The following is a 23,544-nucleotide window of genomic DNA, read 5'->3' as shown; positions in this document are numbered from 1 at the left end:
TTCCGTTTTTATTCTTCTGTACATTTTTTCATTTACGTCGACTCATGTTCAGTTCGAGGCTTCGTTTAAAACAGATGTTAAAAACTCTTGTATTTTTTAAAATCACGCTATAAAGTTTATATTGGGCTGACTGTTCATTTGTTATTTTTCTTTTTATTGTTCCATCTCTTTAAATTTTAACAGAGACAAGTGATTAATTCATTATGTCTGTGTTTTAAAATGTAACGGGACATGGAAACTTTTAAATCTACTGAATGCCTGATTCTGAGTGATAGTCATTTTGCTCAGTTTAAGGCCGATCCCCAAATTAAAAATGGCCAGTATCTCAAACGAGCGTTTGGTTCCAGCTTCGACGTGCGCGGCAAGCACCTGTCGGAGGCGCGGCACTGGTCGGCGCCGGAGGTGTTCGGGCCGCGCGCGCACTTCTCCACGGCGCCGCCGCCCGCCGCGCTGCTCGTGCGCGACGTCAAGCGCCGCGACGAGGGCGTCTACCGCTGCCGCGTCGACTTCCGCAACACGCAGACCACCAGCTTCCGATACAACCTCACTGTTGTCGGTGAGTGACCCTCAGGTCTTCAAGCCACGAGCTCCCACCACTGCTGCAAGCGTCGCGACGGGAGCGTCTACCGCTGCCGCGTCGACTTCCGCAACACGCAGACCACCAGCTTCCGATACAACCTCACTGTCGTCGGTGAGTGACCCTAAGGTCTTCAAGCGACGAGCTCCCACAACTGGTGAGCGACTTCAAGCGTCACGACGAGGGCGTCTACCGCTGCCGCGTCGACTTCCGCAACACGCAGACCACCAACTTCCGATACAACCTCACTGTCGTCGGTGAGTGACCCTCAGGTCTTCAAGCCACGAGCTCCCACCACTGGTGAGAGACGTCAAGCGCCGCGACGAAGGCGTCTACCGCTGCCGCGTCGACTTCCGCAACACGCAGACCACCAGCTTCCGATACAACCTTACTGTTGTTGGTAAGTACTTCAGGGGCTTCAAAAACTAATTCTTTAATAATTTGGGTACCCTTTTCTGAACACACGTTCAAAATACAGCTTGCCCTACCACCACTTGGGGACAACATGTCGGCTGGCGCTGAGAACTCGCGAAAAACACTAAAGATCGGCGAATAAAAAAACATAGCATAACAAAACACAAACAGATAGCCTTAGACCTCGATATATTTGTAATTCACGATGTTCTACAAGAATAGTTTCTTAAGATATATTGCTGCTCTTCATCAGCCTGTTAGAAAATCTGAACGAAATATTTCCAGTATTTCACGATTTATGTATTTTACGACCAAAACTCCAAAGTAATCCCACCCTTGGATTCGTCGAAACATGGCCCTCGCGAGATAAACGGTAGCCACCTAGTTAGGCGTCCGGCCTAGAAAGGTTAATCACTGTTTCATAGCTTTTATCTTACTTCGTTTAACCGCGAATACCTAAGCTGTTATAATAAAACTATCTGTAAATTCTTTTTATGGCTTACTCTTTAAGAAGATGTAGTTCTTATACCTACGATGACGCCAGTGGGTTTCAATTCCAAGCACAAATTTAATGTTACCGACAGTTCCCAAAAGCCTCAACTCCCAACCTCTAGTGATCTGTTCCTGTGAGCTCGGAACGCGGCGCGCACGCATCAATCAAGCCGTATCAATAACCCGCCGAGTCTTGGGCTCATACGTATTCATAAACCGCCGTAATTGTTTGGTTCGGAAGCGACGAAATTTACGCCACCACTACCTGCGGGCAGGGCGACCACGCTTAACGAAGTCTTACTATCAGTCGGCACAGTTCAGAGAGATATACGAGCAGATATTGCATTGATAGACTATGCAAATTATGACTAATATTGATAAAGAAAAACAACACAAAATTACCAAATATCTATTTAAAGAAGTAGTAAGATATAAGATGCTACTTTTAAATATGGCTAACCTCTTATTTGTTTATAAGACGTAATATTGACACCAAATGTTGAAAAATAGGCAGTATCATCACTGAAAAGATTTAATCTCCTACTTTTAATAAATATCAGGAGCAACAAAATTTTTTTCATTGTTGTACAGTCAAAAGCAATAAAATATTTTGTCTGTACTTTACGTAGAATATTATCCTGTTTAGCCATGTCGTGTTGTCACCCTGCCTGTGGTGTCCCAGGCAAACGGCTGCTGCACGCCGTCCTGACTTATGGCCAGACTTATAGGCTCGCCCCGAGGTTTATGGCGTCGAGTTCCTAGACTCTATTAGTGCACATCTACAAATGCGAATTCCCTACCTTGGATGTATGGCTCTGGAGTTCCATTACAACGGTTTAAATCGTCCTTAATTGTTTTTCTTTGTTTATTTAGTTTTTGTCTAGAGAGGAAATGTAGCATGGAAATATCCATGAAAATATTATTCAATAAATCATTAATAGTGACCTGTAATCATATATAATAAACGCTATGATGATGATGATGATCTTTATGTAGTTTTAGCTTTTGAAGTTACTAAAACATTATTTTGATATTCCATCAGAGGTAAGTACCTAGTTTGGTCCAAAGAGTCTTTGTTAAATACCAAGATTTTTATATGTATACTACGACTTTAAAAATAATAACATGTAACATAATATTACCTTGGATCGGTATCTGACGGTTACTTTCAGAAGTATAAATCATCAAAATATTTACTTGTTCCAAACTCCAATGAGGCAAATAATTAGTTGTCTGTAATATTCTGTTGCACAACATTTCCCAAAGTTCGGCATCGATAGCAAACTTTTGGAATGTTCAATCAGTTCGGAGCAGTCTTTGGCATTCTATATTCATTAGGGTTGGTTAATTAAATCGATTATTAATTTAATTAGGGCATTCCATGTCAGCGAGTCGCGCAATATCGCGCCCGCAGGCGCCGGAGTTAGGAGCTATTGTGGACTCCGATTGCAAGGAGCTTTTTATTAGTTTTTACATTTTATTAATCGAATTTAATTTAATGTTGTCAAATTAACTTACGTGTATTTTTGTACAGGTAATCTTGTAGGTATGACTTAAGGGACATTTTATGAAAGTTTTTTTGTATTGCTCCTTTACCTTGTACCAAAATACCAAATTAATCAAGAAAGATTAAGTACTTGTTTGTATTTACACACTCATCTAATTTACAGATTGTCTTTAATTATAATCCCGTGAACAAAAATGCGGTCGTAGATCGTCAGTTGATAAAATTTAGAAGCATAAACAACATATATTTTACTCTTCCAAACTTTCATCTCCTACGAGTATTCAATTCCACACAAGTTTGCTTTGGAAGTCAAGTTAGCTTTGTTTTCTCCACGGTGCAATCTATCTCCATCTCAAAATTAATTAAAATTTGTCAGTGGTTTCAGCGTTAATTGCAGCGAAATGCAGACCGACTTTCATATTTATAATACATTTAGCATAAATCACTAATAATCTTACATTGAAAACTGTAATACTACTAACGTGTACAGGGTACGAGTACCTACCCGAAACGAAAAGATTGATCATTCAAACTACATGAAAAGAACAATTTTGTGAGGCAAACATTCAGGTAAATAATTTCCTTATATAGTAGCTAAGAGAATATCCATTGTTTGTTCTTCACGGGTGATTTTACAAAACGGCGCTATACAACCTCTGTTCTTCTTTATATTTATCTAGGGCGTTACTAAAATCTCTTTTAACGCAAAAACCCCGTGTTACTCCAGGTAATTTAATTTATTATTTATAACTTAAAACCTCAGCTTCGGTTAATAAAATTGAGCTTAACTACAAAACTTTTAGGAATTTCGAGCTTTACATCGAAAAAATAAGGTTTAGTGGTGATTTTGCCCGTGTCAGGTTGTGCTTCGACAATGGTTCCCTGAAGTGTTGAAGGTTGGTGTAAAAGAATATTTCGGCCATTTTACATTTTTTGCTACGACTGTTTGATTAAATTTTTGAGAATATACCGAGGAGAGTGCTACTTATTCAGTTTCAAGGCTTAGGTATACATAACATTATCATCCTGCAATATTTCATGACATATTTTTTCAGGATTATTTTTAAACTATTTTTCGAGTGAGTTGAGCGTGTTGAATTAGATAAATTATAATTTTTGCTTTTTTCCATTATTATAAAATGCACAAAGCTTGAAGTGGACTGTCGCAAGCGTTCTGTAACTTCACTCATCTACCGGAATCTCTTCTTCGACTGACCCTCCCGTGTACATGACTAACATAAATTATACCTTCAGTTTCTGAGTGCACGCGGAAGTTTTTGACAAAACCTACATACGGGTGCTTGATTTCAACTAGTACAATCTTTATTACTTTCCTCACGAGCCCCTAACGTGACGTTTGTATGACGCATGTCACCGTAACGGCCTCACTGACGACGCGACTAAATAAATAGCTTTCGGTTAACTTGAAAGAATGCTGTCGTCATAACTCACAGTTTGCGGCGTGAAACAAGTTGTGCGCTCGGCGATCTAATGTGGATGTGTATTTCTTGGACTACTTTTAGTGGTTATTTTATTGAACGTGAATTAACACTTTAATGGTCTTACATTTTTTTGTATTCCTATTTACTGTACTCACATTATGTGGTGGATGCATAGCTGCATAGCAGACTGAGAATAATAATGAGATGAGTTTATTACATCGTCTGTTTGACTGTATTTTTATTGTGTTCATCAATCCTCCATTCAACTTTTTCGCATAATTAAAACTTTAAATGTATCTTAGGCAATCAATTTGTCATATTATTTCATTTGCATTTACATATTTTATTTTAGATAATCGTTATTCAATTCAGCCTTAATTTGTTTTAGTTCGTACCCGTAAAGGAAACATTTACCGATTTGCTTCGTCTTTGAAAATACACAATATTTTCAAAGAAAAGATATCCCCTAAAAGTATCAGCGAGATTATTTCAATGGCCGCCTCTTCCAGCGATCGAGTCCCGCTATCTCTATAATTGGAGTCTTGCCAAACAATCGTTAAGGGAACAAATAAGGTACAAAAGGAGCAATTTTTTGTTGCGTTTCCAAACTGAGTGACCTTAGGCAAATGCCAGGGAAATGCTAATCGCTCCATTCCGCCACTTCTGAAGGTGAGAGGTGCAGGTAATGCCGTCTACACTCGTGGAACGAATATTACATATAATAGCTATCTAGAAAATCCTACATTGCACTTAATAGTAAGACCGTATTTATCTTGACCACCCCTTTACTGAACCATTTCCTGTATAAACAAGGAGTCTTATTTATTTTATTACGTGCACAAAACACAAATATAACATACAAAGCGTTTAAAGATTGGTCTTAAGGACCATCAGTCCATATTTACCGGACGACAACTTTCCTCGCACGAAGAAAGTAGCAGCAGATTATTAAATAAAGTAGCAGCTGTAACGTCAGGTGTTTTACTTACATAGCAAGATCTCATTCCTACATTATCTAAGATGTGTTGTTGGCGTGAGCTGTGAATGTTCTCAGCTTTCAGCGCCGCGTGGTCCCTTGACAATGGTTGATATTTTGAGGAGCGGAGTAAATCTTAAGAAAATACAGTCAAAATGTAGGAAAATGTACATTTTAACTGCTCTAAGTTGGTACAAGGATTCTCTTGAGTGATGGTGAAATAATAATAAAACTTTAAAAATGATAGTGCATGTTAAATAGGAGAATTATTTAGAATCATTAACAAAATTGATAACGACAGTTAATTAAATTTCCAGGAATGTTGCAGTTTAGATGTATTTCAACGTTTCAATAATTGTTATGTGAGTTTCCGCGAAGCCTGCCTTTTTGTAGGGCAAATGATAATATAAATTAAATTGGAACCGTTTCAACTTTCATGATGAGATAGCAAGCAACGTTTTGTTGCTGAGAGAATTCCAAACTATGAGCACTGTCCAACGAGAACCCACAATGTTGTGCATTTAGTTAATAAGGAACAAGCGAAACTGGAATATTACGCAGAAGTTACTACACATTAAATAAATTCAACACTGCCGATAAAGAGAGCCGCTACAAAGTGACGAAAATTTTACAATTCGTACGTTCGTTCGTTTTACCCAAATGACGTCCAAACGTCTGCTGGACAAAGGCCTCTCACAAGGATTTCCATAACCACCGATAAAAGTTGTCGAGTGGCGACCACGGGCCGTAAAACGTAGCGTGGGCAGGCCTCCCACTAGGTGGACCGACGATCTGGTAAAGGTCGCGGGAAGAACCTGGATGTGGACAGCGCAGGACCGGTCGTTACATTAACAAATATTGTGTCATAATTAGGCTGATTACTGATTAGGCTACTGTACTGATTTTTTTAAGTTCACAATGTGCATGCTGTTTGTTACTAAAGAAAATTAAATAATTTTCTGAAATCTACTAAATTAATTTTAATTCATTTAAACCTAACCGCCAATGTATTTATAAAGTAACCAGCAGAAATTACACGGTTATTTGAGTCACATACAGCTAAATGTAGCAAGGGATTGTGCTATAATTGAAAAATTAATTATCAGATGCACGCGCGGCCGCGGCCGGCAATATTCTAATGTACGCTAAGAGATTAGTTCCTGCGTAGTTCACTCACATTTGTGCGGACTTCTTATCTGGCTAGTTCTGCGTTGGATCGCTTTGATTGGAACTTGTTTTCTGCGGTTTTGTGGCCTATTACTGCGTGAGTAAATCAGAGTTGATTTAGTTAATGAATGTTCTTTTACATGAACTTAAAAAAAGATAAACGTAAGTTACATAAGTGGGAGAAATGGTAAAGAAATCTCATATGATAAATTACAAAGATCCACAGGAGAACCAAAGTGACCGACATAGCCCGCAGAATTGCTAAAAACATGAGTGGCAGTGGGCAGGACACATACACATTGCTTGCAGAGCTGATGACCGCTGGGGCAGAAAAGTTCTCGAGTCGAGACCACGGGCCGGAAGACGTAGTGTAAGCAGGCCCCTCACTGGGTGGACCTGGTGAAGGTTGTCTGAATGCAGGCGGTGAAGGACCCGTCATTGTGGAAACCTTTGTCCAGCAGTGGACGTCATTTGGCTGAAACGAACGAACGAAATTACAAAGAAAATTGACAAATAATGTAGAGCATGAAACAAAAAATGTAGCGTCCGAATCTGTCAACCTGCTTTGTACAGTCACGGAATGAAAAGGTTCGTCAGTTTTCAAATTGATTCCTTCAACGAATCGCGAGCATATATTACCTTTTGAAACCATGTTACAGAATAATCTCGAGTTAGAGAAAATAATCTTTAACTGTTCGTCAGTAAAGTTCAAAATTATTCAGATCAAAGTTGTTTGACGATTTATCTTGTCAAGATTATTATGATTGATAAACTAAAACCTTCTTGTTGGTTCAACCTGCCATTATTATTTCTATTAAATAAAAAAAAACTACATTTTGTAACATTGCATGGGATAAAAAATTAAACAAGCAAAACCTTATTCGTTAGCAAACGTCATATTTATTTAAATGTTAGCAGCACTGTTTCTTGCACTGTTATGTTGGCAGGTTTGACTCTTACAGTACCTAGTGCAAGCGAAAACCGACACTAAGGTGACGAACCTTTTCATTCCGCGACTGTACTCCACGACCGCATCGCATTACGTTGTTTATCGCCGTAGCTGGCGGATTGAGGTAATTGCCCAGTGGACAAGCTCCCTAATTGGATTGGTCTTTCAGACACTCGATAATTAAAAACTGGTCAATGGCAATCATTTGTCTTTTGTTTATGCGCGAAATTCGCCGATGGACTTCTAGTAATTCATCAAGTCTATCAATAGTCACTATGTTTTATGATATTGTCTCATTGTCATAACATATACGTAAGCAACAGATGTTATGTTACCAGCATATTATAAACATTGTACGTACATCCTTCCTTGGATAAGCGGATTAATTTTATGAAGGTCCAGTAAAATCTAAAATATACGTTCCGTGAACTCAGCTGAATATTTGTTACTGTAGCTAATATAAATTAGCTACAATACGAAATAAGAATCAAATTCTTCGACATTCACTTTTACCGACTCCACAGACAAGACAATATAGCCAATGACTCCGCGTGCGATGAAGCGTTCATAATCACATTATCACTTCTGTCCAACTTCCAACTTATTATTTCCATCAATGTAGAGTGAAAACTTTCCGCGAACCAACGAATCTTTTTCCGATTTCAATAAAATTACGATAAAAACCAGCAACAAGATGGTGTCGAGACAATTGCTTTGTAAGTGTTTCTAGTTGGCAAAATACTTAAAAGCCGCTCGTCGTTGGTCGGATTGAATTTTATTCGCTCCGCAGCGAGTCGTCGATTTCCATTTAAGTTTAGTTAGATCCTCAGAAACAGACTCGTTTCACGGGCAGTTGGCGCTGTTTGTCCATCGCTCACTCGCCGCCGCGCGCCGCAGCAGAGACAAGGACGGTAGGCTCTAAGCCAATGAACCGTTCATACTTTGCCAATAATATATTGTGTCCTGTGGAATCAGCCGCCATCGAGTTTTGAACTTTAAGCTGATAGCTGATCATAACACCTTTGTTATCTTTCTATTAACCGACCTTTCCTCGATTTCCATGAAAATCTCATCCAAAGTAACGGTTTATTAGTAAAATATTCCGGCGGATCACCGTTAGGTACAGAATCTACAATTATAATTTTAGATTTAACCGAGCATGTTTACGTTTCCTTTTGAATTTCATCAATCGGTAGCCTAACGAGATGTAATTGGCGTTCGAACGCGGGAAATTTTCACTATTTTATTGAACAGAGCTAAGCGTTCAGCCGTCTAAGCGCGGGCCGTGTACGTACTGCTAAAGTTAGATTGGACTGCGCTGCCGAATGTAAAACCCAATTGAGCTTCGATGCTTTAAACGGAACCAACCAATATAGCCCACCAGATCGAAGCTCGTCATTTGCAGCTGGCAGCTGCGATTCTAAACCTTATACCGCTGGTGTAGCTTTTCTTGGCTCGCATCTTGGTGTGAAATCATTGTACCTACTGCGGATGCTAATCGAACGGATCTGTAGCAATCACCTGCTTGTATTAGCTTGATTAATTGCCTTAACTTGGAAAGCCTCTGTCTGTTTCGTTATTGTTTCGAACAAACATTTTGTTAATTAATCATATTGTATACGAGTTTTTTAAATAAGTACATCATTGACTATTTTACTTGAGGGTTACCTAATATTGATAAAATATTAATTTAAAATCCATGTTTGTCTTTGAAGCTGTTTATAATAATACTTTCAGATTGGATGAGTATCAGATCGCTATTAATTGAATAAAACCTGCTGGAAATCATAATCATCTTTATTGGATATAACAAAATAACTGTAATGTCTGATAAATCTCTTTATTTTTCCTTAAAAGTTCTCGGAACGGTGGATTAAATAAAAATATCTAGTTAAATACATTAGCATAACAAGCATTTCTAGTTACAATTATGTTAAATGAAGGCTCCCAGCAAATGCCCTAGTTGGCGGTTAATCCCGCCGATACTAGGAAGGGCCGAGAACATCGTCCTACGCGAACTTAATACTTCTTGATAATATTCCCCGCTGCGAAAACTAACTACGTTACACTTTATGGACTTTATATCATGAAAATAGATTATTTTACGGCTTCATCGTTAGTTATAGTTATAGGCGAGATGTCGGTAAGTTCTTATTTATTACCAATTTCTCAGGGAACGTGTAAGAAAGGTTATTCTATTCTTTGACGGCACTGGAGACTGTAAGCTACGGCTTATGAAAATACTAAAATTTTAATTTTAGCACGCGTTCCTGAAGCTCTTGACGAAACCAGCTGCCGCACCGTATTGCTCCTTAAGAAAAAATAGATCGTTTTAATAGAAGAGCCAGCGACATTTACAAATGAAATAAATAAGCGTGCGGCAATGTGCGTATCTTGTTCTTTTCGTGTCAACAACAAACCTACACAGTGTCATCCCTAAACTCCGCCACAAGAGTGGCGTAGATCTACGACTGCATTAATTTCTAACTTTCAAGTCATAAAAGTTATTATTCTACTTTATAGACTACTTACATGACTCAGATGTTCTATGAATAGGAAAAAAGATAAATATTGTTATTATAGAGATCACCAAATAATATTCACTGAATCTTTAAATACTTCTATTTCGTTTAGATACACTTTCGATAACTCGAAGTACCTAAGTAGAAGAATAACATTAATCATTAAATGAAATAAAGAAAGCTATTGTAAGCCACTCTATTAACGGAGATAGGATCTGTTTCCTTGTAACCACAATGCCGGTTTGAAAATAACAAATTGGTACATTTCTCTTTCTTTTGTGCAGTCGGCAGATCAACAGTTTCACTTACTTAATTCGTTTTCAGCTCGCCGAAAAGGAAGTTTATTGGAAAAATGATAACGAGCTTGTATTTTCTCAGAAAACATTCATTTGGAAGTGTATTTTATTAATGATATGAGTTCTATGAAATACGAGTTCCTCGTAATAAAATAAAAGGCGGTGCCGATATTTTGCAGAACATGAATCTTCTGCTCAAAATGAAGCTTAGTAACCTTCATATTTAGTAGGTACGTAGTGCGTCAGTTAAAAACGCACTAGTTTCACTCCAGTTCACTTCAGAGAGCCAGGCTGACCACTGGCGTCCTTCCTGTATCATAAATAAAATCCCCAAAGCGATGCGGGTCGGTGGGACGAAAAAGCAACCCGGCGGAAAGCGGCGTCCCGGCCACAATCGACAAACGATGCTGATGGAGCGGCTGGGAGCACTGTATTCCATCACAATATTGTAGGCTTTTCAGCGCACGTAAATGTTCAACTGTTTCATAAAACCTATCCATCTAGTCAATTCTCGATTCTTCGAAAAATCTCCCAAAAATGTGACAGCAGACTTACTGAAATTCAGCTCCGATCCGAGCTTTCTAAAAAAAGTCATGTTTCTGTGCTTAATAGAAATGTTTTGTTCCAGTACCCCCAGAAAAGCCGGTGGTTGTGGACCGCTGGGGCAAGGTGATCAACACCACGACCCTGGGCCCGCACGAGGAGGGCCAGGATGTACTATTAACTTGCAGAGTGCTTGGAGGTATGTATGTTTTTTAAATAGAGATAGATAATAATACTGACGACAGCACGTCAATTTAAACACTATGTCACAAATCTTATGTATTAAGAGCACTTTTGCAACAAAAAATATATAGTCTGATGTACCGTTGACACCTCGAACTACCTTCATATCTACGGTACGAGAAAACACAACATGCATTTTAATAAAAATAAAAGTTGAAAGCACCACAGCAAAAGTGGAACGTAATTGAAATCAAAACGCCATGCATAACAATTGAAATGTAACTCGATGAGTGGCGAACACTGCGCGGACAAGAGCTGCGAGTCGGTACATTTGACCTCTTTCAAAATGTAAAGCTAAAAAATTATTTAACATTTTATATTGTATAGGTAATACAACGCAATCTGGCTATGCACGTATTTTGCGAATTCTTTAATTATATGCGTGCGCATTTTATTGTTCTGTATTTTCCAAATAACGTCTCTTGATATTATACAGGGTGTTTGGCGCATCGTGTGCCAAAATTATTTGGCGGATAGAATGGGTCATTTCCTATATTTTCACCCCCCATAACACGTTCCATGTCAGGCGGCTACTTTCATATTAAGTTTTTTAGTAATTTCACCAAAATACCCAAATCGCATCATTTAATTTCGATTTAAAAAAAAACTACTAAGCGTAGCCTCAAAGTAAATATTTTGTTTTGACGTGCATTGATATAGGGTTGCATCAAATCTAAATTTACTGGCAAATATCATCTAGTTTTTTTTTAATTCAGCTTTGAACTTTTCCGAAAAGTTAAAAATGGACTGAACATTTAAGTTTACATGGCTATAAAATTTTTTTTAAAAGAGATAGCGATCTTCGGATTTTATCAAAACTTCTCTAGTCTATCCCCATTCAAACGGTATACTTATCTTGTTTAAATAATAACAACAACTTCACAAATTCCCTAAATTAGTGCATTGACTCTATTCGGACTGATTTGCGAAATTTGTGTTTATAGCCCCTTTTTGTGTGAATAACACGTTAAATACCTACAGGTAAAAAATATTTATCTTATGCAATGTAAAAAACCTTTTCTCTATCGTTTTTCAATTTGGATTTCTTGAAATTAAAGACGAAAATAATTATTTTGATCGTTTATTAATTATTACAAATTTTGTTCAAAATGTCCGCCTCGGCAACGTATACACTAAGTAACGACATCTTCTTCTAATTTAGACTGGCCCTATACAGTGGCCTGCACGTTCCCCAGACCTAACTCCGTTAGATTTTTACGTCTGGGGACGAGGTAATGAACTGGTGTACGTAACGGAAGTTCAAACATTAGAAGAACTACAACAACGAATAGAAAACGCCTTTATAGTAATAAAAAGAGAAATGAGGCTGCATACGACAACAGTCGAAGATGTCGTGAGTGTATACGTTGCCGAGGCGGACATTTTGAACAAAATTTGTAATAATTAATAAACGATCAAAATAATTATTTTCGTCTTTAATTTCAAGAAATCCACGTTGAAAAACGATAGGGAAAAAGTTTTTACATTGCATAAGATAAATATTTTTACCTGTAGGTATTTAACGTGTTATTCACACAAAAAGGGGCTATAAACACAAATTTCGCAAATCAGTCCGAATAGAGTCAATGCACTAATTTAGGGAATTTGTGAAGTTGTTGTTATTATTTAAACAAGATTAGTATACCGTTTGAATGGGGATAGACTAGAGAAGTTTTGATAAAATCCGAAGATCGCTATCTCTTTTAAAAAATTTTTTATAGCCATGTAAACTTAAATGTTCAGTCCATTTTTAACTTTTCGGAAAAGTTCAAAGCTGAATTAAAAAAAAACTAGATGATATTTGCCAGTAAATTTAGATTTGATGCAACCCTATATCAATGCACGTCAAAACAAAATATTTACTTTGAGGCTACGCTTAGTAGTTTTTTTTTAAATCGAAATTAAATGATGCGATTTGGGTATTTTGGTGAAATTACTAAAAAACTTAATATAAAAGTAGCCGCCTGACATGGAACGTGTTATGGGGGCTGAAAATATAGGAAATGACCCATTCTATCCGCCAAATCATTTTGGCACACGATGCGCCAAACACCCTGTATATTCACAACATGTTTGGAAACTGAACAAAATAAATAGTGAAAGATTGAAATTGATACTACTTAAAGGGTCTTTGAGGTCCATTTATATCTTTGATATTTTCCAAAGGACAAAAAGAATAAAAGTCTATGACCTGTTCAGTTCTCGAGAGATGCCGCGATATGGTAGCAACGTCCACTCTTAATCTAGAAGCTCTGTACTGCACAACACTCAATATGCTTGCCCCGGGGCCCGGCCACTAGCGTGTGCGGCCATGAAATTAGCGATTTACTTGATTAGGATTTTTAAATAGGTACTAAGTAATGAAATAAGTATTTATACAAAAATACTTTCATGAAACTTGTTTTTTAGTCTTTGTTACGAATGGTCCCTCTTGTGGAAAAATATCATTTTTTCTATGTAATTTTGCAGTCATTATTTAGTTTCTTGATTTTTTTAGTTTCTTGAGTGCTTTATTATCTATTGTTATTCCTATCACTGTCCATTTTTTCATTAAACTAAAACTAATCTTCGTAAACTCAAGACATTTCGGGAGCATATTCGAGGGTTATTACAAGTTTATAAACCAATGATTATCCAGTCGCTGTTTCTGCAGCCTGGCACTTATGACGTCACCAGTCGCGAGTCCTCGCGCCTCGCGACACTCAAGTTTGTTTGCCCGCGCGAGTGTATCGACACAGAAACGCTTTTATCGGTTCGGAACAACGACAAATTCTTGCGTAATATCCGACGACAATCTCGACGAACAATACCGTGTAAGCGAAATATTTGTCATTTTTCTCAAGGTGACGGAGTTCGACGATCTTGTTTTTATACTCGAGAAATATTACGCGGGAGCACTAGAGACAGACGGCATATAACTGTAATTGAAATATGGCTAATGATTTGATTTAGACACGATTTAAGAATGCCAAAGGGCGGCAGCAGTCGACATATGAGGTTTTTTTATTAAGGTCGTTAATAGATTACATTATATCTTTAGGATTTTGGTACTTAGGGGAGATCTTAAAAATAACTTTCAAAAAGTGTTCCCACTCACATTTCATCGCTTTACAATGCGCCCTGCCCCTAGTAGAGACGGCCGCACCGCAGAATAAAGGCCGTACTACAACGAATCAATCATAGTCCTGTGATATGTCTAAATATTTATATGTACAACAGACTGTAGCCTACATTAGTCGAAGCAATCTACTTGTATGAGTAATACTCGTATGTCCTAAGGTTTGGGTAGCTACGTAAATCATGTAATTATTTACCGGCATTGCATAATATGCAGACGTGCGAATATGATTGCACATGAGTTCTCGAGTCCCAGTCATTAAATTAGACCGCGCGACTGCACAGATCGAACGAGTAGCTCGCACTACGACGTGTACGTACATACACTCATTCATATCTACTGTGCTCTGACGCTGTATTGTCGTCACAGGGAAATGTTATGAAGAATTTTTTCCACAAAATTTAATCAAATTCCCACTGAAATATTCATCCTACGTGATTTCTCACAGCGAATTTCTCTGAAACTGCAAATTAATATGTGAGACGAAAGGCTTTGTACGCTTTTTTCACTATGTAATGATGTTTTATTGTAATAGAAAGATACATAATGGTTCTAAATGTGTATCATAATAAAAACATATGAAATGTCTGTAAAGAAACGGTATTCCGAAGCCTAAAGTTTATTGGTTATTATTAAAATCAAAATTATCTGTATTTGCATATACTAATTGAATTAGTTCTTAAAAATCGTCAAATTGCTCTTAATGAGTCTTCACATATTTCATCTTTCTTTGCTCTGCTATTGACTGAAATGTTGTTGGCTTCCAATTTACTTAATTGCTTCAATTAATTTATGAAATAAACTAAATTCCCAAAAGTACTTGCCCCGCCAAACACAGCACACGTCACATAAAACTCAGGGTGATATTTACTCGTATCTCGACTGGCCGCCGTCCGACAGGGAAATGCTTTTACTTGGCGTCTCAAATACGGATCAAGACAAAATACTTTTGAAAAGATAAACGCGATACTTTTATATTTTCGGTAACTTTGAGGAATAGGTAAAATATTTGACACCGTTTAATTTCCATTAGAAAATTTCTTTTTCAAGTTGATCATTCAAAAACAATTCACGGAAGAAATCGCAAACTCAATCACCCTCGTCTCCGTTCACTTCATAAAAATCTCGACGTCGAACATAAAATCGCACATAATGACACAATCTCAGGCGCACAACGATCGCCGCGAATAATCGCCAAGTTAAAATTACGCGATCCCAATCAAAATGGGCTTTATCTGATTTTAGTATCCTCAAACGGATCCGAATGACGGGGCCACTGGATCTGCATAATCGAGAAATTGATTGAAGCGTATTTCCAACGTAGGCCGACGAAAAAAACGGGGAGAATTTCAATTCTTGTGAGCGCAGATGCCTTTCTAATGACGCGGCTTACGACCCTGCTTGCCGGAGCATGCGCACCACAAGTGCATACAGTAAGCCCGTTTTATGTCGTTGTATTTATGTTAATAACAGAAAATTTTCCAGCAAACAACTAGGTTACTTATGATACTCTTTGCGAGGGAAGGTTAAATTTTTCCGTTAGATTAAGTACATATTATTAGGTCAAAAACTGGTTTAATCGTAGTATTTACATTACTTTACAAAGCCGCTCTATCGATCGGTCAAACAGTCTGCTTGAAAACATGCTATTGTGACAAGTCGGAAGCGTAATAGAGCTGGTGGCAAAAGACGTCTTTTAATAGACCAATGAGCCTACCGTCTCCCATTCCATGTAACACAGGTCCGGGCCTGTTGCGCTGGAGCGATGGATGTTCCTGGCTGTAACGATAAGACATTAATGGCGCCTGCCCTAACTGAGGTCTTTGTTTCCTCTTTATTCCCTCTTTCGGCTCTAATCCGCAGCTACTTTGAATAACAAGGGCTAGTGATATAAAACCCTTATTTACTGAAATCCTTAGATGTAGGTTGGATACCTACTTACCTGCTGTTGTTTATCTCGTGTTCAAACAATATTCAGATTAATTTACGAAAACAGCTCAAAAATGAAACAGATCCAAATGCAAAAAAATATTGTATTTTTACTTTTGGCAATTTCCAAGACGAGACTGATGAATTAATTCTGATTTAAAACGGAGTTGGCACAAATTCACAAATCAAAGCGGGCCCTGATTACGTCGCGAGTCAAATCAAATCTTCACTGCGTCCTCTGTTTACATTACAAATATCAAAATCCAATACAAAGAGACACTGCTGTTTACCAAGCCAGGTTCAACAATAAGCTGGCAGGAAGCGCCGACTTTTGATTTAGAAAACGATTTTTGCCGAGCGCGCGCTGAGCGGCGCAGAGTAGAAAGGACAGCCAGTTTGCTTTGCAAACAGATTGTCGTTACGCCAAATAAAAACATTTTATTTCTAGTGCCTTTTATGAATTAACATGTTAATTATTTGTTATATTCCATTTCTCTTTATGCTACGTATTTAATATAAAGTTGTTGGGTAGGTACTTTCATTTTATTATTGATATTTCATAAAACTCCATGTTTTAATAGGATGAAGTTGGGATAAAAATACTGGATATGACGCAGAAATTGCAGGTAAGTAGCATTTGTTAGCACGGTCGCGGCACCACTTTCACAGTGGTAAATTGTGCCGCCTGATAACTGCACCGCAGCACAGCAGTGAAAGCACCAATTCCGCTCCCGGTCCGATCTCTACGCAATTATAAAGGTGAAAACTGGATCAGCATGGCATGCGGAGCTCCGCAGTCCCAATCCCATTACGAAGTTCGGAATATTGCAGACGGCTGAGGTCTTGTTTGTGTCAACACAAATCCAAATTAAATCCATTGACATTCGGAATTAGATCGTACTACCGACATAGCACTTCAGCCCTGAACTAATTCAATTTGGTCAAAGTGGATCTAAGGATAGTTCGGCGGGTCGAACAAAAGCGCGCGGTGGACAAACACGGACAAACAAAGCACAAAGGGCCGAAAGGGAATGACTGACCACGCTTGTTAGCTGAAACCAGCGGCATTTCCTCCCGGAAAATTTACGATATTTCTACATTTTTTCAATTTATTTTTTCATGTTCGTATTGTATCACAAGTTTATGAAGTTGTGTGTCATCTATGCAACAACAAGTGGAGATAAAATGCAATGATGATTTATAAGCCAGTGAACTGAGCTAGAAGTCACTTTTATTCCTAAGGAACATTTAAATCACATTGAACATGTAGCAACGTAGGTATGAGTATTTGTAGCAACATTGTAGTAACAGAACCATTGCACATTCAGATATGGAACTACTTATGCTCAGAAGTATTATGTAATGTGTTAAGTTTTTTTTTTACTTGATTTTTGATGAGTGCTATTATGATATGCATACAGATTTGAAGGGACCTCGAAGCAATAGTAATTTTAAGATGTAGCTAATTGCTTCGAACAACAAAACTGATCTTTAATTTGTTGCAGGCCGTCCCGAGCCATCCGTGCGGTGGCTCGTCAACGGCGTGCTGGTGGACGAGGAGTACGAGCACAACACCGGTGATGTCATCGAGAACCGGCTGCTGTGGCCGGCCATCCGGCGCGCCGACTACGCCGCCGTGTTCACGTGCCAGGCCGCCAACTCGCACCTCGTGCCGCCCAAGGAGCTGTCGCTGGTGCTCGACATGTTCCGTGAGTATACTCCCTGCTGAACACAATACTGTGACGTCATAGAGACCGACTGCTGAGGACGACCATCCGGCGCGCCGACTACGCCGCCGTGTTTGAATAGCCCTAGTGATGCTCTACCTCTGGGCTTCAGCTTGACACAACTTTTTGGGACACCCTGTATACTTAACACAAAATAGCACATACCACAGGGATTTTCTTAATGTGCAGATGTTTGTGCTTGGCTAGTATCTAACTAGAGTGCTGTGCATAGACTGTTATAGCTGTCGAAACGTCACGGCCGTGTTTGCATGCCAAGCCGCCTATTACCTATAGCATTTGGTACCATAAAAGGTATTGCATAGGGTAAGGTATTCAATCTTAGTAATTTTTCCACATCACACAATCCTGACCCTATCTTTTCTTTACAGTGAGACCACTAACAGTGGAGATAAAGAAACCCATAGAGATCGGCGAGGGCGGAGTCCTAACAGCCGAGCGGCGCTACGAGGTGACGTGCGAGTCAGCCGGCAGCCGGCCGCCCGCCGTCATCACGTGGCACAAGGGCAAGCGGCTGCTGAAGAGAATTACGGTGAGTCGCTTTCAAAACTCTATCATATAGGTACAGCCAATTGCCATGCGTGATTCTCATTCAGTGTGCTACTTTCCTGAAGCCCTCTAAGGTCTATATTACCTTACCAATATGTCACTTCATTTTGCCTTATAATTCTGAGTATATGGACATTACTACACGACACTCGTACCTACTATAAACGTTGTTAACTAGAATAACATTTATAAGCGGAATTGAAATATGTACGTTAACTTTGGGGATATTTCTACTATGGAATTATTATTTCTGAGTATTTTTGTTATCTAATGTCTGAAATTTTCCTGACGCAAATAGGTAATGAATGTTATTGTTACCAAAACAATGTAGGTAATGTTTATTTAAACCAAGATTCCCAGGAATATAATTTTGATCTTATGTAACTGAACTGAATTAGCTTGATGTTAGTAGGTACATAATGTGTCTAATTTCAATTAGATCTAAGTAGAGGCACATAACAACAATGGTGCTTGCATGTTTCCGGACGTGCAATGAACCGAGCATAATGCCGCTCGCTCGGGCGGCCGCGAATCGCCTCAGAATGCAGGGCAATGGCGGCGAGCGACGCCGGGGGCCGCAATTAGCGCGCCCTGATCCGTGCTGAGCAGTTAACTCGGTTACGAGCTGATCCGCGTCAATGGTGGAGTGATTTAAGGGCGTTGTTTGCGCCGCACCGACACTTTAACTGTGTTTTGATGGCTCCACGCCCGTTGAATTGACTAATCATCGACCCTACGCACCTGTGTCTAGGTAATACGGCAATACGGTACTATACGGCAATGATAGGTACGAGTATTATTACTGTTCACTTTATAGAAATATTACTTGTGCCTCCTTACATCTGGCGGTTTTATTCATTTTATTTATTGTAAGAGTAACTTAAATCTGTTTTTGTTCTTTTAGATCATACATTGTGATGTCACTAGAATTTTACTAACCCCTTTGCCAAGATTCAATAAGGGTAGACTTTATTTAGCGTGCCTCACGGTATCATGTTTTTTACGGATTGATCCAATCTTAATTAACCTGGGGACTACATAACACTCTATGTCGAACCCTGAACCGTTGCGACAACATGCGAATCTAATGACCAAGTAGGTATAATATGGTTAGGGTTGTTCGTATATCAATAATTTAGCTTAGTCTCAATTGAGTTGCTTACACGCATGTAAGGCGGCGACCACACAGCGCGTCCGAGCGCGGACAAGCGCGAAGCGACGCGTGTTGCACAGTGCATAGCGTTAATTATTACGGACTTAATCACCGCGTGTGCGGTGGCCTGAGAATTAGTGCGAATGAATGTGTTTAATTTTGTGACGTAAGTGATGTGATTGAACCTGAAATTAATTTTGTTATTTGAACGTTACTTATTAATAGTAGCATACTAGTTAGTATAAATTTCATTTATTAAATTGGTAGTCATTTTGGGGAGATGCGTTCTCGCGGTCGTGAAATGTTTTCTTACTTGGACCATTTCTAATTTATTTTCAAAGTTCACACAATCATAAATTTTTCTAAGGCACGAATCTGATTTGCAATAAAAATGCGGAATAAATTTTGAAGTTGTAAAAAGGTGTTGTAAAGGCCTGGTCCTCAAAGTTGTAGGATTAGCAACAAAGAGCCCACTTGACCCGAGCTGTTGGCGCGGAATAAACACCGCGAAGTTCCGCGCTCGAGAGCTGCGCCAATAGGGAAATGCGCTTATTGATCCTCGAAGCGCGGGAATTTCTTTCAACGCAAACTTCCCGACGCTGGGCGCGGGAAAGTTGGGAGCAGAGCCAAATTAAAGATAAGGTCGTAAGACGGCACGCGCGTGGTGAATAGTCTTAGGCAAGGAGTGCTTGGTGCAATTTTTAAAAGGCATATTTTCTTGTTAAACAGATATTGATTTGTGATAAACTGCTTTGAGTTAGTAGCCACAAATCATAGTTTATTAATAGAAACGCTTAGTAGATCGATAATGTAAAAAGAAACAAATCAGAGCATAATCGTATTATCTAAGTTATTATTTACTATCTCATAAAGAGAATAATATAATTCATGAAACTTTTATCATTTATCCAATATTCGGGTAAACATAAAAGTAATAAAAAATATCACAATATAACTAATAATAAAACTTGCATAAGACCGAGTTCTCTTCAATATACCTACAATGTGGATAAATTGAAATAGACATTTTTGCTTACACAAGATATAACTTATTGAAATATTGAAACCATAATATAAGTATCTACAGTAAAGCCTTTCGTATCTCGTATTCCTTTAAAAAAACCGATAAAAGTTTAAATAATGAGAAACACAAGCTCCCTTTGCACGTCTGTTATATGACATCAGGTCATAATGCCCCGTGTAAACTTGCTATAGGCCAGTAGAATTAAACACAAAAATTGATTAAATCGGAAATAATTCCTACAAAAGATTTTTTGCTTTAATGGCTTCATTGGTTGCCCATTAAGACTCTCCTAAGTTTTCGACTTCGACGGAGTTGTGCTTAAGTGGTGGGGGCCCCCGAAAGCGGCGTTTTTTCGGTTTTCCGGTTATACCGCGTAAAGGACTTACCCTATCGAAAAGTGGTCTTCATAACGGTTAAAGGGCACTTAATCCTGCATTGAATAAGACCAAATTCATATGTTTTGGACAAACCGTTCTCGCGCTAAGGTTCGGCAAAGTAGAAAATATACGTATAATTAATTACCCTCTCCACGTCCAATGGCTTGTTACCCACATGCTTCCAAGCCTTGTAAAGGGTCGCCTTAACCAGTGTAACCCTAACAAGGCTCACGAGTTTGATTCGCTTATCCTTGTTCGTCCCAGCCGTTCCTTAACTGCGGTTGCTGCACCTCTTCCTGACACTCTCCTGAACGACTCTGTGTTACCTAATGTGGCTGCCTCTCTTCCTGGTACCCTCCTGTACGATTGCATTGCTTAGCTATATGCCTGGTCCAAGGTTCGACGCCACAAAATCAACTTTGTACGCGTGAAAATAGTTTAAATACTATTTTCCGTGCTTGCAACATTTTTCTTTACTGCTTCGCCTCTATTAGTCGTAGAGTGATTGTATATATCCTATAGCCTTCTTCAATGTATGAGCTATTCAACACAAAAATAATGATTTCAATCAAACTCGTAATTCTTAAGATTAGCGCGTTCAAACAAACAAACAAAAAACTCTTCAGCGTTTTAATATGAACTTGTTGTTGTTGATTTTTGGCGTCGAACCTTAGACCAGGCATACGGCTAGGCAACGTAGTCATGCAGGAGGATACAAGGAAGAGGGGCAGCCACAGTAGGTAACACAGAGTCGTTCAGGTGAGTGCCAGGAAGAGGTGCAGCAACCGCAGTTAAGGAACGGCTGGGACGAACAAGGATAGGCGCATCAAGCTCGTAAGCCTTGATAGGGTTACACTGGTTGAGATGGCCCTTTTCAAGACTTGGAAGCCTGTGGGTAACAAACCATTGGACGTGGAGAGGGTCATTAATTATACGTATATTTTCTACTTTGCCGAACTTTAGCGCGAGAACGGTTTGTCCAAAACATATGAATTTGGTCTTATTCAATGCAGAATTAAGTGCCCTTCAACCGTCATGAAGACCACTTTTTGATAGGGTAAGTCCTTTACGCGGTATAACCGGAAAACCGAAAAAATGCCTCTTTCGGGGGCCCCCACCACTTAAGCACAACTCCGTCGAAGTCGAAAACTTAGGAGAGTCTTAATGGGCAACCAATGAAGCCATTAAAACAATAAAATCTTTTGTAGGAATTATTTCCGATTTAAAAGCTAATTCTACTGGACTACTAGTAAAATTTGAGTCGGGCGTTACGTAGTTTATAGTGAATACCACTCATGTCTAAAACGTGGCTCCATAAATGCACAAGTGAACAAATCTTCCGTGAGCCCTTTCAGTGCGGATTGTCGCAGTGGATGTGTCGGATACACCGCAGCGGGCCATTCACTCCGAGCCGTAAACTCGTGTACAAACGCTGCCACCAATTCCATGCATTTCTGTCCCGTGAGTTACTCCGGTTTACAACTAAAAGACTTAATTTAGCTTGCATCCACCTACAATGTGACACAGCCGGGGAAAGGCGAACAGGACAAATTCGTACATGTTCGGCAATTTGATAGCGATTCTGATAATATTATTTTTATTCAAACACTGGAAAGTGTTGAAGATTTAATGTGTTCACAATCTATGTAGAAGCTATCGAGATGACGGCTAAGTAAATATATTTTAATTATTTAGTTACATTTTGCTCCTAATTACAATCGAATTAAAAAGTGACAAAATAAAGTTTATTAGCTGAGGAGACGTCTAGTCAGCCTTCATTTAGTTTAGGCTATTTTTAGACTAAATACTAACACATAGGACTGTTCAAATCGCGCTATGTCGACATTCCGACCAAAATTCGCCATACAATTAGCACGTTTTCAACTAACTGCGCATATTAATGCCGCGCTGCTGCATCCCTCCGCCTTGAGTTTGCGCTGAGATGATTCGATGCACAGCTTACCTAAGATATTGATTTTGGGGACTGTCGCTAGATTGACTAAAATGCATAATTCGTACCAAACGTGGTATATAAACCTTCTGGAATCGTATGAGAAAATTAAAACGCTAAATTACATTGCTAATATTGAATGATTTCAACAATGTCGCTTACGAGAGATGACAAGTTACAGTAACTAATATCCAAACTCCGTATCCCATTACCTTAAGCTCACCGAGTTGTTTTTGAAGCATGATCTGAGTATTGATTACGGTGGCGATTGCTGGAGTGGAGCCAAAGAGAACGCAATGCTATCCATAACATTGCATGCAAAAGTGACTGCTCCTCCAGTTGTGACTTCTGACGGCTCAGTGCAGCCCACCGGCTCTGTACCGCGTTGTTTTGATGCACAGCCTAGAATATTGATTCCCGTGGCGATCGCTGGATTGCGGCCAAGAAGAATGCAATGATATCTTTTAAATTGTGTGAGAGTACGAAGCTTGAATGTCTGCTGGTCTAATTGCATTCCCTGCATCGCTTTGGGAGTAACTTAGCCGGTTGGTTTCCAAATCAATCAACTCT

General features: G+C 39.0%; 2 protein-coding genes across 2 annotated transcripts in view; one reads left to right on the top strand and one right to left on the bottom strand.

Annotated features, from left to right (window-relative positions):
* LOC135087433 (uncharacterized) overlaps positions 1–23,544 on the bottom strand; it is a 364,186-nt gene that overhangs the window by 193,580 nt on the left and 147,062 nt on the right. The gene's annotated exons all lie outside the window — the stretch shown is intronic.
* The window catches only part of LOC135088256 (nephrin), a 135,420-nt gene that overhangs the window by 18,213 nt on the left and 93,663 nt on the right, over positions 1–23,544 (top strand). Inside the window, exons 2-5 of the mRNA XM_063983132.1 lie at positions 348–556; positions 10,971–11,084; positions 17,681–17,884; positions 18,292–18,452. Of these exons, the coding sequence (XP_063839202.1) occupies positions 348–556; positions 10,971–11,084; positions 17,681–17,884; positions 18,292–18,452 (688 nt within the window). The remainder of the gene's footprint in view (positions 1–347; positions 557–10,970; positions 11,085–17,680; positions 17,885–18,291; positions 18,453–23,544) is intronic.

Source organism: Ostrinia nubilalis, chromosome 3 (genome assembly GCF_963855985.1).
Source record: "Ostrinia nubilalis chromosome 3, ilOstNubi1.1, whole genome shotgun sequence".
Lineage (NCBI taxonomy): Eukaryota > Metazoa > Arthropoda > Insecta > Lepidoptera > Crambidae > Ostrinia > Ostrinia nubilalis.
Note: the sequence above shows the minus strand (reverse complement) of the source record. Positions and strands in the feature narration are given on the sequence as shown.